Below are 13,703 nucleotides of genomic sequence, written 5' to 3' on the forward strand. Positions count from 1 at the left end.
TTATCATTTCCCCTCTCTGTGGATAGAGGTTGCCATGTGATAATGGAGGTGTCCTAGTTCCCTTTCTGTTGCTGTGATAAAGCACTCTGACCAAAAGCAACTTGGGGAGGAAAGGGTTTATTTGGCTTAAACTTCCATCACCGAGGGCCATCAGGATAGGAGCTGAAGCAGACACCATGGAGGAGTGTGGCTCGCTGGAGCATTCACTCCCAGGCTCATGCTTAGCTACCTCTTATATAGCGTAGGGCCACCTGCCTAGGGATGGGGCTGCCACAGTGGGCCGGGCCCTCCTGCATCAATTAATGATCAAAACAACCCCCACCCCAGCTAAACAGGCCAGTCTCTTTTGGGAAATCCCTCGATGGAGTCTTCTTCCAGATGACTCTAGGCTGTGTAAGTTGACAATCAAGGCTAACTAGGTAAAGGGGTGAGATTCCTGTCCCTGAGGGCAGAGCATCTACCTAAATTATGTGGAATGTTCTGCTTGGGACATTTGTGTCTTCTCCCCAATGCTGTATTCAGTCATTTATGTACACTTGTGAACCCACATGGACTTGTTTCTATTTGGCTTTTAGCCCAGCACTATGCTACTTATTTTACCGATTCAAACCGAACACTTCAGCTTTAGATAGTAGCAACATCTTCCCTTGTCTCTCGTCTAATCCCATCATCCCGGGTTGTTTGTTGTTTTGATCTCTTCACTTCCTGGGTGTATTAATCAACATCAGTTGCCACAACTAAATACCTCAGACAAGGTGGTTTAAAGAACAGACACTTCTTTCTCTCAGATCTGGAGCTGGACGTGCAGGGTAAGGATGTCAGTGAGGCTGGTTTACCCTGAGGCCTCCCTCAGCTGCAGATGGCCTTTCTCCCTATGTTCTCACGTGGCTCTCTGCCTGCGCTCCCAGGGTTCTACCTCTTATAAGGGAACCATCCAGGGGACCAGCACCTCACCTCGAGGACCTCATTTAACTGTAATTACCGCCTCATAGGATTTGTCTCTAAACACAGTCACATTAGGGCTTCGCCATATGACTTGAGAGGAAACAATTTGGTCGACAGCAATAACACCGGAAGATACTCCAGGAATGTGTGTGTTTGCTGAGCTAATCCTGTATCTGCCACTTCTCCAAGCACTGCAGGTCCTTTATTGAAGGGCCGTATTAGATGCCACAGTCTGGTTGGTAAGTGACCCCTTTGCCACCGCAGTGCCATTGCTTCTCGGCTGACCAAACAAGGAGACGTATGTGTATGTTATCCTGTGCACATGCACATGTGCTATACCATCCGTGAGCATCAATATTAGACGTAAGGGAGCGAGGGTGTAGCTCTGTAGTAGAGCCCTTGTCTAGCACGTGCAAGGCCCTGAGCTCAATTCCCAGCACCACAAACAGACACTAAATAAATAAAACTACCTATGAAAAAGAAGTAATAGGCATGAGCTCAACCTGTATCTCCAATCTTAATCTACGACCACCTGGATCAGTCATGCCTCGCCTCTGGTTTATCTGTAGCATGGCTCTGGAGTGAGTCCGCCCTGTACTTGGCTTCCATCTACCTTCTTGTTTGAGTGCAGCCTGAACAGAGGAAGCCTGGGGGAATCAGCATCACCAAGAGGAGGTCAGGTACTACTGCAACTCAGTTTGCCTACTTTCTTGCAGACTCCACCCACTTCCAAAATTACTTAGGTCTGTGCCAAGTCCCCTTCGGCCAGACTGTCTGTTGCATTTGTGATGCAGTTCTAGCTCTGAATTCCAGATTCCCTACCTCCAAAATGACTAAATCTGCAAATATTAAAGTGTAGTTTCATGTGTTCACAATTACAAAGTACTTCTACAGTCTTGAAAATCCCCTGTGCTCCACCTGTAACCCCTCCTTCCTTCCCCCTGAACTGGATTTTCCCAGACTGTCATATAGGGAGCCACACGTTATGCAGCCTTCCTGACACTTCTTCCACTGAGACTGAGCTCTGAGCTCTGACACGCCTGGGCAGCACATCCCTTCTTGCTCACATTGGATGGATGTCATCGTTTGCTTATTCTTATTTGAATATGACACGGCCCTCACGGACAGTTAGGGGGCATGGCTGGATCCTGAAGGCTCTGACCTCAGCAGTGGATTAATCCCTTGATGGAGTCATAATACGAAGGGAAGCATTATTAGAAGGCAGTAAAAGGTAGAAAAAGCAGGGCCTAGTGGGAAGAAGTAAGTCACTCTGGGCGTGTCCTGAAAAGATGATTTTGGGTTTTTTTGTGTCTAGCTTATTGTTTTTGTTTTTGAGACAGAATCTCCCCATAGCCGCAGCTGGCCTAGAACTCACTATGTAGACCAGGCTGGTCCTTAGAAAGATGATCTTGTGCCCTGCCCTCTCTCCTCTCTGTATGCCCCTCCTGTCCACCGAGAGGTAAACTGCTTTGGTCTACCGTGCCCTCACCGTGATGCTGTATTTCCTGCCTTACCTCAGGCCCAATAGGGCTAAGGGACTAGGAACAAGCCATATTTTTGACAGGTAGATAGATAAAGGGACACTGATAGTGATAATGATGGCACACTCCTGGCTTCTTAGTCCAAGACAAAGTCCTGGGGGCACCTCCCCCAGACAGCAGGGCCTCCTTTCCAGCTGACTGACCCCTTTGCAGACCAGTATAGGTAAGTCCAAGGCCAGGCGTGGACATATCCTCACTTGGGGCTATGATCCTATCAGCCCTCTCCTGCTTAAGTTGATCAATTCAAAATTAGGGGAGGGAGACCTGCCCCATCCCGCCAAGAATGCTTAGGAGACCCAGGCTCACCGAGGGGCTTTGTACTTTCGTTTCTGAATCCCCTCTCTACCTGTGGAGAATCTCTCTGTCTGAGTGTATGTATGCATGTTTTTTACTTCTAACAAAATTTGTCTGCTATATCTGAGAGTCTTCCTGCCTTTTAATACTTTCACTGGCAGAGAAAATGAACCTGATTAAGATGAATCTGATCAAGACCGAGACCCCTAGACTATAACAGGACCATGTGCTGAAACTTGTGAAACTGTGAGTCAGAATAAATCTTCCTTAATTAAGTTGTTTTCTGACATATTTTGTCACAGCCATGAAAAAGCTAACACGGTTATCTACTCACCACGGAAGACAGCTTGCTTGTTCCAGCTCGGGATAATTAAGGGTAAAGAGTAAAGATTAACATTTTGTGGCAAACAAAGGAACAACGAAAACAACAACCGTGCCTATATCCCTATTCCCCAGTACTTTGGAGAATGAGTCATGAAGATTGCAAATTCAAGGCCAACCTGCACTTCACAGTGAGACCTCATCTAAAAACATGCAAAAAAGCTGGGCATGGTGGTACATGCCTTTGATCCTAGCACTTAGGAGACAGAGGCAGGAGGATCTCTATGAGGTCAGCCTGGTTCCAGGACAGCTGGGGGTCACAGGAAGACCCTGTCTCAAATACATTAAAAAAAAAAAAAAAAAAAAAGGAAAAAAAAGGGTTTGTGGGGGGACAAATTTCCTTTTCTTTTTCTATTTATTTATTTTTGGTCTTTTTGAGACAGGGTCGCCCTGTAGCCCCAGCTGTCCTGGAACTCACTATGTAGACCAGGCTGGCCTTGAACTCACAGAGATCCGCCTGCCTCTGCCTCCCGAGTGCTGGGATTAAAGGCGTGTGCCACCATACCGGGCTCCATTTTTTTCTCCACTTGAATTCCTAGTGAAGCAGGCCCTCAAGTTGTCCTTTTAATTTGTTCTTTCTGGTTTGCTTCACACAGTCCTGGCCTTGTAAAGCAAGCTGCTACCTCCCTCCCTCTCTTTTTCACCTCTGGAACATCTTGTCCAAGGCAGGAATTTGCTGGTCCCCGGAAGCTGGGTGGAGCTCAGCAGAGATGGCCCCTCTGAGCTGTAGGGAGCAGAAGCTCCCACAGGGAACTTTTAGTCTGTTCTGTTTTCATTTTCCTTTTTTGGTGTTATTTGTACAGTTGTCCAGGAGTTTATCCCCTTTATTTAGGCTTTCAGTTTTGTCAGGGTGTTAAAACACCATTCTAAACTCTGCTCCTGTGTATTGGTTCACTCAAAGGACTGGCTTTCCTGGCATGAGTCCTGTGGGGAGCCGGCCCGCTGCTCTTCTTCCACCTTGGCTTTGGGTTCTGCTGATCTCACTCTGCCCTCGCCCCAGCCCTCTCTACTGACTTTACATTGTTTTCCTTTTTCCTGGTTTCTTCAGTTTTTGCAGTTGACTGATTATATTTCTGGATCAGATGCTTAGTGAGAGAAGAGCTGGTCTTGGGTCAGCTATCTCTAGCCCTCACCCCATCTCCAGCAGTCATTCATTCTCTTGTGTACATAGGGAGGTACACATGTGGGGATGTGCATGCATGTGTGTGTGCATACCTGTGGAAGGCAGAGATCGACCTTGGGTGTTATTATTTACGTACTATCATCCTAGGTTTTTTGTTTTGTTTTGAGTCAGGATCTCACTATGTAGACCAGGCTGACCTTGAACTCACAGAGATCTACCTGCCCTTGCTTCCTGAGTGCTGGGATTAAAGGCCTGTGCCACCACTCCTGGCCTATTTATTATTTTTATTTTATGTGTATGAGTGTATTGCCTGCATGTACATAAGTGAATCTGTGTTGTGCAATGCCTGAGGAGGTCAGAAAAAGGTGTTGGATTCCCCTTGGAACTAGAGTTAAGGACAGTTGTTAGCCATCCATGTGGGTACTGAAAATCAAGAGCAGCCAGTGCTCTTAACTGCTGAGTCAGCTCTCCAGCCCCCCCCTTTTAAGTGACTTATTTGTACAAATGTTTTGATCTCCAATATGTTATTGGTGTATGTGTAGTGCCCGAGAAGGCCAGAAGAGGATGGCAGAATCACAGCTACCATGTGGGTGCTGGGAGTTGAACCCAGGTCCTCTGAAAGAACAGCAAGGCCTCGCTAGCCTCATTTTTCCTTTTTTTGAGACAGGATCTGATGTAGCCCAATTTTGCCTCACATTCACTATGTAGCAGGATGACCTCAATCATCCTCAATGGTCCTCTCCTGATCCTCATCCTTGAGCGCCTCTACCTCCACTGGGGTTACAAGCATGTGCCACCATGCCTAACCCTGGCTATTATTTCTAACAATCATAACAGTTGTCATTTCTCCAGCATCTGTGCATGGCCATCTTCCCAACCCCACATGCCCACTTCTTCCTCCCAACAGGTGCTGTGATCCCCCAAGAGAGTTTACAAATCTTGCCTTGATCTCACGCCTCACTCCCTCAGCACTGCGACACCCTCCCCTTGGCTTCCAGTGAACATGCTCAGGGATGGTTAGGAATGGACTTGGCTTTCTGGCCTCAAGAGCTCTGCCAACTGAGTTGGGTGGGATGTCCTGTTGGAGGAGGGGCAGGCACTGATATCAGAGGCTGCAGTACCCACCCCCTCATGGACTGTTTTACTGGGGCCCAAACCTGTTGGGGCTACAGGCCTCAGGGAGGAGGTGCTGAGGAAGTTCTCAAGGCTGCCAGCTCACTGGGTGCTTACCTGAGGGAACCAAGAGAAACTCGGCTGGTGACTCACTGCCCAGTCAACCGCTCCACGGGCTTGGGGTGCAGGTAAGCAGGGATAACGGGGGTGTCTAAGCTCACATGCCAGGGCCTGGTTATCAGGCTAAGCTCTCCCGCTGGCCTATCTGGTTCCTAGACACAGCAGGGCCCTAGGTAGGCCTCTCAGCTGGCTCCATGACCAGAAGAAAGAAATGAAATTCCAGGCCAGAGACAAATGGGACCCTCCCAGCCTTGTAGTCATAGGGACTGGGTGCAGCAGCCCAGGCCTGAGTGGGGAGTGTCTGGGAGGGCCACTGATTTCCTTCAGACTAAACAGGTTTGCCTGGAAGCTGGAAGGTGTCAAGAGCTGGTCACCCACCAGGGCCATGAGAGGTGCTTGATGGCAGGAAAACCTAGGGAGCAGAGCAGGAAATGACGAGGCAGGATGTTAGTTCGAGAGGAACCCAAAGCTTCACAGCTGGCCCTAGGGAGACAGCCCTGGACCCAGAGCTGCTTCAGAAGCCCCTCCCCCTCATACCTGAGCCTGAGTGACATCAACAGGAACTGCCTCAGGCCAGGGGTCAAGAGCAGGAGGCCCAGCCTGAGCCCCAGCTTTCCCAGAGCCATGCTGCTCATCCTTGAGCTTCAACTCCAGAGTATGGAACACAATGATGCCCATTGCAGAGCTCTGCTGTGAGGATTCAGTGCTGTGTCCAGGCCCAGCCTGAAGTACACTCAGGGTCCAGTTTCTTTCCCAGGCCCTTGGGGAATGGAGCAGCAGGTCCCAGGTAGGGGCTGTCACCAAGCTTCCATGACTCGTGTACCGAAAAGCCTCTTTGGCACACGGCACCCCTGGAGCCAACACACCATGGTCCTGGCCTCTACCAGGCCTCACCTGCATGGGGCTGAGTTGAGGGAGGAGGGGGCACAAACTCACTTCTCTTCCTTCTAGTATGGGTCAGGGATTACCCGCCTCTGCCTGATTAGTCATCAGGACGGGCACAGAGCTTCTGAGAACCTGAAGTGCTGCCTTCCTCAGCTACTATGGGCACCTGTGTCTTTCCTGAGTGCAGTGAGCCCAGAACTTACTGAAATTGGCTTCAGATAGTGGTTTTGCCCAGAACACATGCACCTATGTGCATACACATTGCTACCCACACATGTAGCAGCCCCCCACCCTATGACCACTATGGGTCCTCCATGGGGGCTGTCTTCCTTCAATCCAAGGTTACTCCTTGTCTGCCAATGGCCACCACCCCTGGACACTGCCAAAGTTGTAAACTGCAGCCAAGGCAAGCATTATGTTATGGGATGCTGTCATGGGACCCTATGCCTTTGTCCAGTTGGCAAATGTTGCATGCAAGTTGGTTTGCCCAACTTTCCGTCAGCAATGACAGACTCCCCATTGGCTTGTGCTACCCTTGGGAGTCCAGCCAAAGCCTATGGATGAATAAGGACAGAAAATTCTAACACGAGTCTCTCCTGTAGGCATCCAGGGTCTTGGGGAGGGATGATATCCCTGTATCTCAGACTTGGGAGAGGACAAGGAGAGAGCCTGAGGGTTCAAGCCCTATACCTACTCCTCTCTCCCTGCACAGACCCTCCCCAAAGCTTTGGGTTCCCTGGCTGGCTGGCTGCCTCCCCTCCTCAGCAGGCAAAAGCAAGTCTCCAGGGCCCTCACAGCCAACCTAGACATGACTCCTAAAATCTCCTGGAGCTTTTCACCCATTTCCTGTGTCCTCACTCACACCCTGACCTCTAACCTGATCTTTCTACCTAGCATCTCCCAGCTCAGAGCAGGAGCCCAGAGAAAACAGTCAGGCCTCCAAAACCCACCCCAGCTTTCTCCTTAAACCTCTTGATGGCTGGGACAGGAACAGTCACTAAACTTGGCAATGGTGAGTCAAGGGCTAGTTACATCAGAACACAGGGCAGAGGGTAGGAACTTGAGTCCCAGGGGAGTTAGTGTTGCTTATCTGGACAGGCCACCTAAGTCCATTTTCTGCAGCTGAGGCAGACAACCACAGTCTGAGGTACTTGTGATGAACAAAGATTGAGTTCTTTTAATTCTGGGTCTGGAGAAATGCGGGGTCAAGGGGCTGCATCTGCCAAGGGCCTTCTTGTATCATGTATAGTAGAAGGGGAAAGGGCAAGAGAATACACCAAAGAGAGCCAGCAGAGAGGCCTAGCGCCTTTTATCCATAACCTGTTCCACGGTCATTCATCAGGGCAGTGCCCTTGTGACCGACTTGCCTCTTAGAGTGGGGACTGAGGTTCCAAAATATCAACTTTGAGGGACACATTTAGATCACAGCAATCAACTCTGCTGTGGGAGCTGCTCCAGGAACATTAACTAGGGCCCAGGCAGGCCTCCACTGCCCACCCCATGCACCTTATTTATATGTTTACATCTAGGTGACCCACTGCCCCCAGATGGTAGCTACTGATCAGGGTATGAACAGGACCATGGAGATGGTGCCCAGGCCTTTGCCCTACAACAGGTGGGCTGGGGCAACCTCAGGGCCCTGGGGTGCATGGTCTCTCTGCAAGGTTAGCAAAGGGGCAGGGAGAGGAGACAGTGTGGCCCCTGTGTATAAACCCCAGGTCTGGTGTGGACAGCAAGCTGGCAGGGAAGTAGAGTAGACAGAGTAGAGCAATGTGGCAGGGGCATTTGAAACTGAAGCTGTGGGGGAAAATCCAAACATTCTAAACATCTGGTCCTCGTGGGCCTTGTTCCTGTCACGTCAAGACTTCAGCAAAGCAAAGTGGGTCGACATTCCTGTGGTTCTACTGGGGTCCCGGAGCTGCAAGAGGGGCCCTTTGACCTTTGGTGCTCACTGGGGAGCCAGCTGGGGAGGAGCGAACTGGTGGCCTTCTCTCCAGGTACAAAGTCCTCAGCGACCCCAGGTGCCCCAGGTTCCAGCACAGGAGAAGCCAGAGTGGCCACAATGTGTGCAAATGGCCCTGTCTTCCCATAACTGCCTCCAAAGTGGCAGCTTTGGGCTGGTCAGTGATCTACGACCTATGACCTGAGACAGAAAAGAATTAATTGGCCAACTGCCGGTTTCATGGCTCAGGAAGTCAAAGGATCCATTGTTGGGAGGCCAGGAAAGGTGTGATGAACAGAAACTTTTGGAAGCCAGAGCAGTCATCTGATAGAGCAGAGCTGAATGACCAGGAGGTGTAGGACTGCCACAAGAGACAGCTGCAAGGTGCCCCTTTGTTTCTGGAGAGGGGGTGCAGGACTGCCACTTGCCCAACAAGAAATGGCACCGTGAGGCTGGGGTAGAAAATGGTGAGACCTCACAGGGTCATTACTTTGAATTCTGTGGACCACACAGGAAATGGAGTCTGAGCCCTCAAAGCCCAGCCTGTCCACTCAGGGTGTGGGCTATAATGTACGGGCTTATTTGGGGGTTAGAGGTAAAAGAGGAGGAGGCACGGTGGTGGCCCTCTGGGATGCAGGCGAGAACGCTGACTTGCGTACTTTAAAGGTGTGAGCTGCAGGAAAGGTGAACTACACATAGATGAGGGTCTACAACACTCATAATGAGGCCGCTCACAGAAGACATCCTTCACGCGGCCAGGATGCAGCACGAGGTCAATCTGTTCTCTCTGCTTCTCCTGATGACACGGGATGAGACAGGCTGGGCTTCCCCTCTCCTCAAACGGCTTCCCCACTTGGGATTGGGATGTGGAACCTGACCCCCTATCTGGGAGGCTGGGGGAATTGTGTTGAAGCCAAGTGGACTTGGCTGTATCTGGAAGCTCACAAGCATTGGGTGTGAAAGATGGTGCAGACACTTGAGACCCCGCAGTGATGCCCAGTGCCTGGAAGTGAGGTGTGCCCAGCAGGGACATGACAGAATGTACACTCCAAGGCCTGCTGGGGCAGTCAGGATATTTCCAGTGCCCCAACCCCCAGCAGGGGCCACACAAGCCTTCCTGGGGAGACTTTGCTTCCATTGGCATTTGGGTTTAGAATAGACATGGGCGGGGCTGCAGAGATGGCTCAACAGTTAAGAACACTAGCTGCTCTTTCAGAGGACCTGGGTTCGATTCCCAGCATCCACATGGCAGCTAACAACCGTCTGTAACTCGAGTTCCAGCGGATACGATACTCTCTTCTGAGTTCTATGGGCATTGCATGAGATGGGTACACTTACATATATGCAGGCAATACATTCAAACACACAAATATTTTAAAAATAGACATTGGTTAGCTGGGCATGGTGACACACACCTTTAATGCCAGCACTTGAGAGGCAGAGGCAGGTGGATTTCTGAGATTGAGGCCAGGTTGGTCTCCATAGTGAGTTCCAGGCCAGCTTTGGCTACAGGGAGACCATGTCTCAAAAAGACCAAAAGAAAAAAACAAAAAAACAACAACAAAAAAGAAAGACATTGATTGAACAGGGGAAAAAGAGCCCCCAGTCCAATACAGAACATACCTGGGGATCCCAGTGTGAGTTTTGGGGGAGGGAAAGGCACAGATCAGCACCCTTGCTGGGAAGTTGAGGCAAAGAGTGGCGCAGCCTAGACTCCAGGCCCTCAAGGTAGTATCTGCACCTTGCTCTCTTGTTTTGGGCTGACCCGACCTTAATCCCCATGTTGGGCTGGGCATCTGTTCACAGGAGCCATTCACTGAGTGCCTACTATGTGCTAAGTGCAGGTGTAGGTATCAGTTGGACTCAATGTTAGCCAACAAGCTAACGAGGCCATTCCAAACAAAAGAACACAATATGCTTTTGCTGAGCACCTGTGTGGGCCTTTGCACAGGCATCATCGTAGTACAAGCCGGGTTTGTGGTCCTGATACTCGACTATAACAAGTCTATAGCAGAGTAGTAAGAGGGTGGTACATGAACATGGAGAGGACTTGGGCTTCAGATCTGACACCTTCTGACCTCCTCTGACACTGCACGACACAGGTGCACTTACCTACATGCAAGCAATACACTCATACATGTTACATAATAATAAAATTCATGTTATGTGTGTGCCTGAATGAGTTTTGTGCACCAGGTATATGTGTGTGCCCATGGAGGCTAAAGACCCACAGGCTGTCAGATTCCCTGGAACTGGAGTTGCAAGCAATTGTAAACCCCCTGATGTGGGTGCTGAGGACCAAACCTGGGTCTTGACCTGCAGAAGCTGTGCCATCAGAAACAGCAGCATTGCTCCTGCCTGGGCCTCACCTAGGCACTGCCTCCTCCTGACCATCAAATAAAACTGAGCAAGAACTTTGGTCACTGTGTCGTCAGCTGACTGTCCTGAGCAATTAAGAGAATAAATAGGAGAGGCCGGCAGAATCCTGGGCCTGGAAGAGGTCACACCCTCAGCTCCCTGTTCAAGACAGAACAAATGCCTCAAGAGGGGCACCAGCTCAAGATAAGTCCAAGATCAGCCCAGGGCTGCAAGAGAGAGGTTGGGCTAGTTACCGAGGGAGTGGCTTCCCAGTCTCTTCTGGTTCCAGTCTGTCACGTGGGTTTCTCTGACAGGGTTGCTGGGTGCTGTTCATCAACAGAAAGGCCAGGAGTGAATTCTGCCAACAAGGTTACGCTCATGGAATGGGTAGGAGAAGTGCAATTTCTAGGTCAAATAGGAGGAATGTGATGGCGATGAGGAAAAATTTTATGGAGAAGGGAAGGCGGGCAGATCCTATTGGGTCAAATCCGCATTCATATGGACTGGCTTTGTCTGAGTATAGGTTTAGTTGTGGAAGTCAGAAGGCTACAGAGACTAGGATTATGGAAAGGCTGATATTCCCAACCTTATTTTTTAAAACAACAAACAAATTAATCAACAACCGAGTAACAACAGCCCAACAATGGTTAATTAAGCTTATTACCAAACAAATAATATTTACACACTCACCTAAAGGCCGCACATGATCCCTAGCCTACTTCCTCTACTCATGTTTCTTAACAACAATAATGAACTCATCACATCAAACTGACATTGAATAACAATCAACTCAATGAAGTTAGTCATAAGCTTTAAATTCGATTACTTCTCATATCTATTTATTCCAGTAGCATTATTTGTCACATGATCAATCACGGAGTTTTCTTCATGATATATACACTCCGACCCAAACCTAAACCGATTCATAAAATACTTACTTGTTTGGCCAGATCCCACTCCGAGTCCTGGCCTGAGAAGCCAGGCAGTTCCAAGACTGTCCACCCGTCATTGTCCACTGGCTGTGGTTTGCCTTCTGTCTTCAGTCATGGTATATAATGCTCAGGAGTTGAAAAATGGTAAAAGCCAGGAAACCAGGAGTGGAGAGATCAGCTCCATGTGCTCTTGCAGGGCAACAGATGGACTGCTTGTCTTGTCGTCCCCCTTCCCCCTCCACCCCCCCAGGAGGTGGTCTGAGGTGTCCTGCAGCCCTGTATCTTGTGTACAGAGGGCTATAGCTGCTAGAAGTGTAAAAGTATGCATTAGATTGTTGCAGGTTTCCATGTATTTAGCTAGGTGAGGATGGGCTCAAAGGAGCATCTACTGGGGAGGTTGTCCCTTCTGGTTAGGGTACATCTCCTGTGTGGCAGCTCCTCTGCAGGCCATCCCCAGTGGTTGGAATGGACAGTCCGGTCTTGGAAGCTGGCTGTCAGCCTGAATTTCAGCACCCTTGTTTGCTTTTGCCAAGAACATTCAGATCGAACATTCAGATCCAACAAAGACCAGATAAAAATGTTGACTGGGCTGGGCGTGGTGGCGCACACCTTTAATCCCAGCACTCGGGAGGCAGAGGCAGGCAGATCTCTGTGAGTTCAAGGCCAGCCTGGTCTACATAGTGAGTTCCAGGACAGCTGGGGCTACAGGGAGACCCTGTCTCAAAAAGAGTACATGAACATGGAGAGGACTTGGGCTTCAGATCTGACACCTTCTGACCTCCTCTGACACTGCACGACACAGGTGCACCTACCTACATGCAAGCAATACACTCATACATGTTACATAATAATAAAATTCATGTTATGTGTGTGCCTGAATGAGTTTTGTGCACCAGGTATATGTGTGTGCCCACGGAGGCTAAAGACCCACAGGCTGTCAGATTCCCTGGAACTGGAGTTGCAGGCAATTGTAAACCCCCTGATGTGGGTGCTGAGGACCAAACCTGAGTCTTCTGCAGAAGCTGTGCCATCAGAAACAGCAGCATTGCTCCTGCCTGGGCCTCACCTAGGCACTGCCTCCTCCTGACCATCAAATAAAACTGAGCAAGAACTTTGGTCACTGTGTCGTCAGCTGACTGTCCTGAGCAATTAAGAGAATAAATAGGAGAGGCCAGCAGAATCCTGGGCCTGGAAGAGGTCACACCCTCAGCTCCCTGTTCAAGACAGGGTCTCTGTGTATGTAGCCCAGGCTGGCTTTGAACCCTCCTGGCTCATCCTCCCAAGTTCTGGGATTACAGTCATTCACTACCACGCCAGGCTTGGCTTCCTCCAACTTCTGTGTGCAATGGAAAGCCCAGGGCGACCAGTTGTCTGCACATGGGGGAGTGGAGCTGGGCCCACCAAGGTGAGACAGACAAGCAGGCCTCAGCTTTGGCTGCGCAGAAGCAGCAAGGCCCCGCCCTCGGATACTGAGGCCCCGCCCCCTAGGACCGCTGCCCCGCCCCGCTGGGTTGCTAGGGGAAGTGACGTCACAGCGCGATGGCGGCTGCTCCTTTAGGCAGCTGAAGGGGAATTTAGGCCCGGGAGATCCGAGTCCATCCGCGGTGGGGAGAGGGCAAGCGGGGCCGGCACGGGCCGGAGCAGCAGCGGCGGTGCTCGCACTGTCCCATCCGCCCCGTATTGAGGCGCTGGGAGCAACGGGGCGACCGGAAAGCGATGGTGAAAGCCGGGCCGTGAGGGGGGCGGAGCCGGACCGTACCCGCAGTAGCGGCAGCAGCGGCGCCGCCTCCCGGAGCGCAGACCCAGGAAGCGGCCGGGCGGGCAGGAGCGAGCCGCACCGCAGCCATGGAGTTGAGGGTCGGGAACAGGTACCGGCTGGGCCGCAAGATCGGCAGCGGCTCCTTCGGAGACATCTATCTCGGTGAGGCCCGGCGCCATTCACGCCCGGCAGCCTTGCGGGGCCGGCGGGCGGGGTCCCCGGGAGGCCTGCGCGGGGCGGTGGGGCCGTTCCGGGTCGCTGGGCGAGAGCAGCCCACGGGCCCGGGGCCACCGGCGGGACACCAGCGGCC

The 13,703-nt window shown here is 50.9% G+C and overlaps 1 protein-coding gene across 2 annotated transcripts in view; it reads left to right on the plus strand.

Moving 5' to 3' along the window:
- Positions 1–13,157: 13,157 nt before the first annotated feature.
- Positions 13,158–13,703, plus strand: part of Csnk1d (casein kinase 1 delta) — a 28,419-nt gene continuing 27,873 nt past the window's right edge. The window contains exon 1 of one of the 2 annotated variants that reach the window (XM_008828121.3): positions 13,158–13,555. In XM_008828121.3, coding sequence (XP_008826343.1) covers positions 13,480–13,555 — 76 coding nt within the window. In that variant the 5' untranslated portion in view covers positions 13,158–13,479. The remainder of the gene's footprint in view (positions 13,556–13,703) is intronic. The other variant, XM_008828130.3, reaches the window with a different exon arrangement.

The sequence above is a fragment of the Nannospalax galili genome, unplaced genomic scaffold (assembly GCF_000622305.1).
Source record: "Nannospalax galili isolate Female #2095 unplaced genomic scaffold, S.galili_v1.0 scaffold1250, whole genome shotgun sequence".
NCBI classification, from domain to species: Eukaryota; Metazoa; Chordata; class Mammalia; order Rodentia; family Spalacidae; genus Nannospalax; species Nannospalax galili.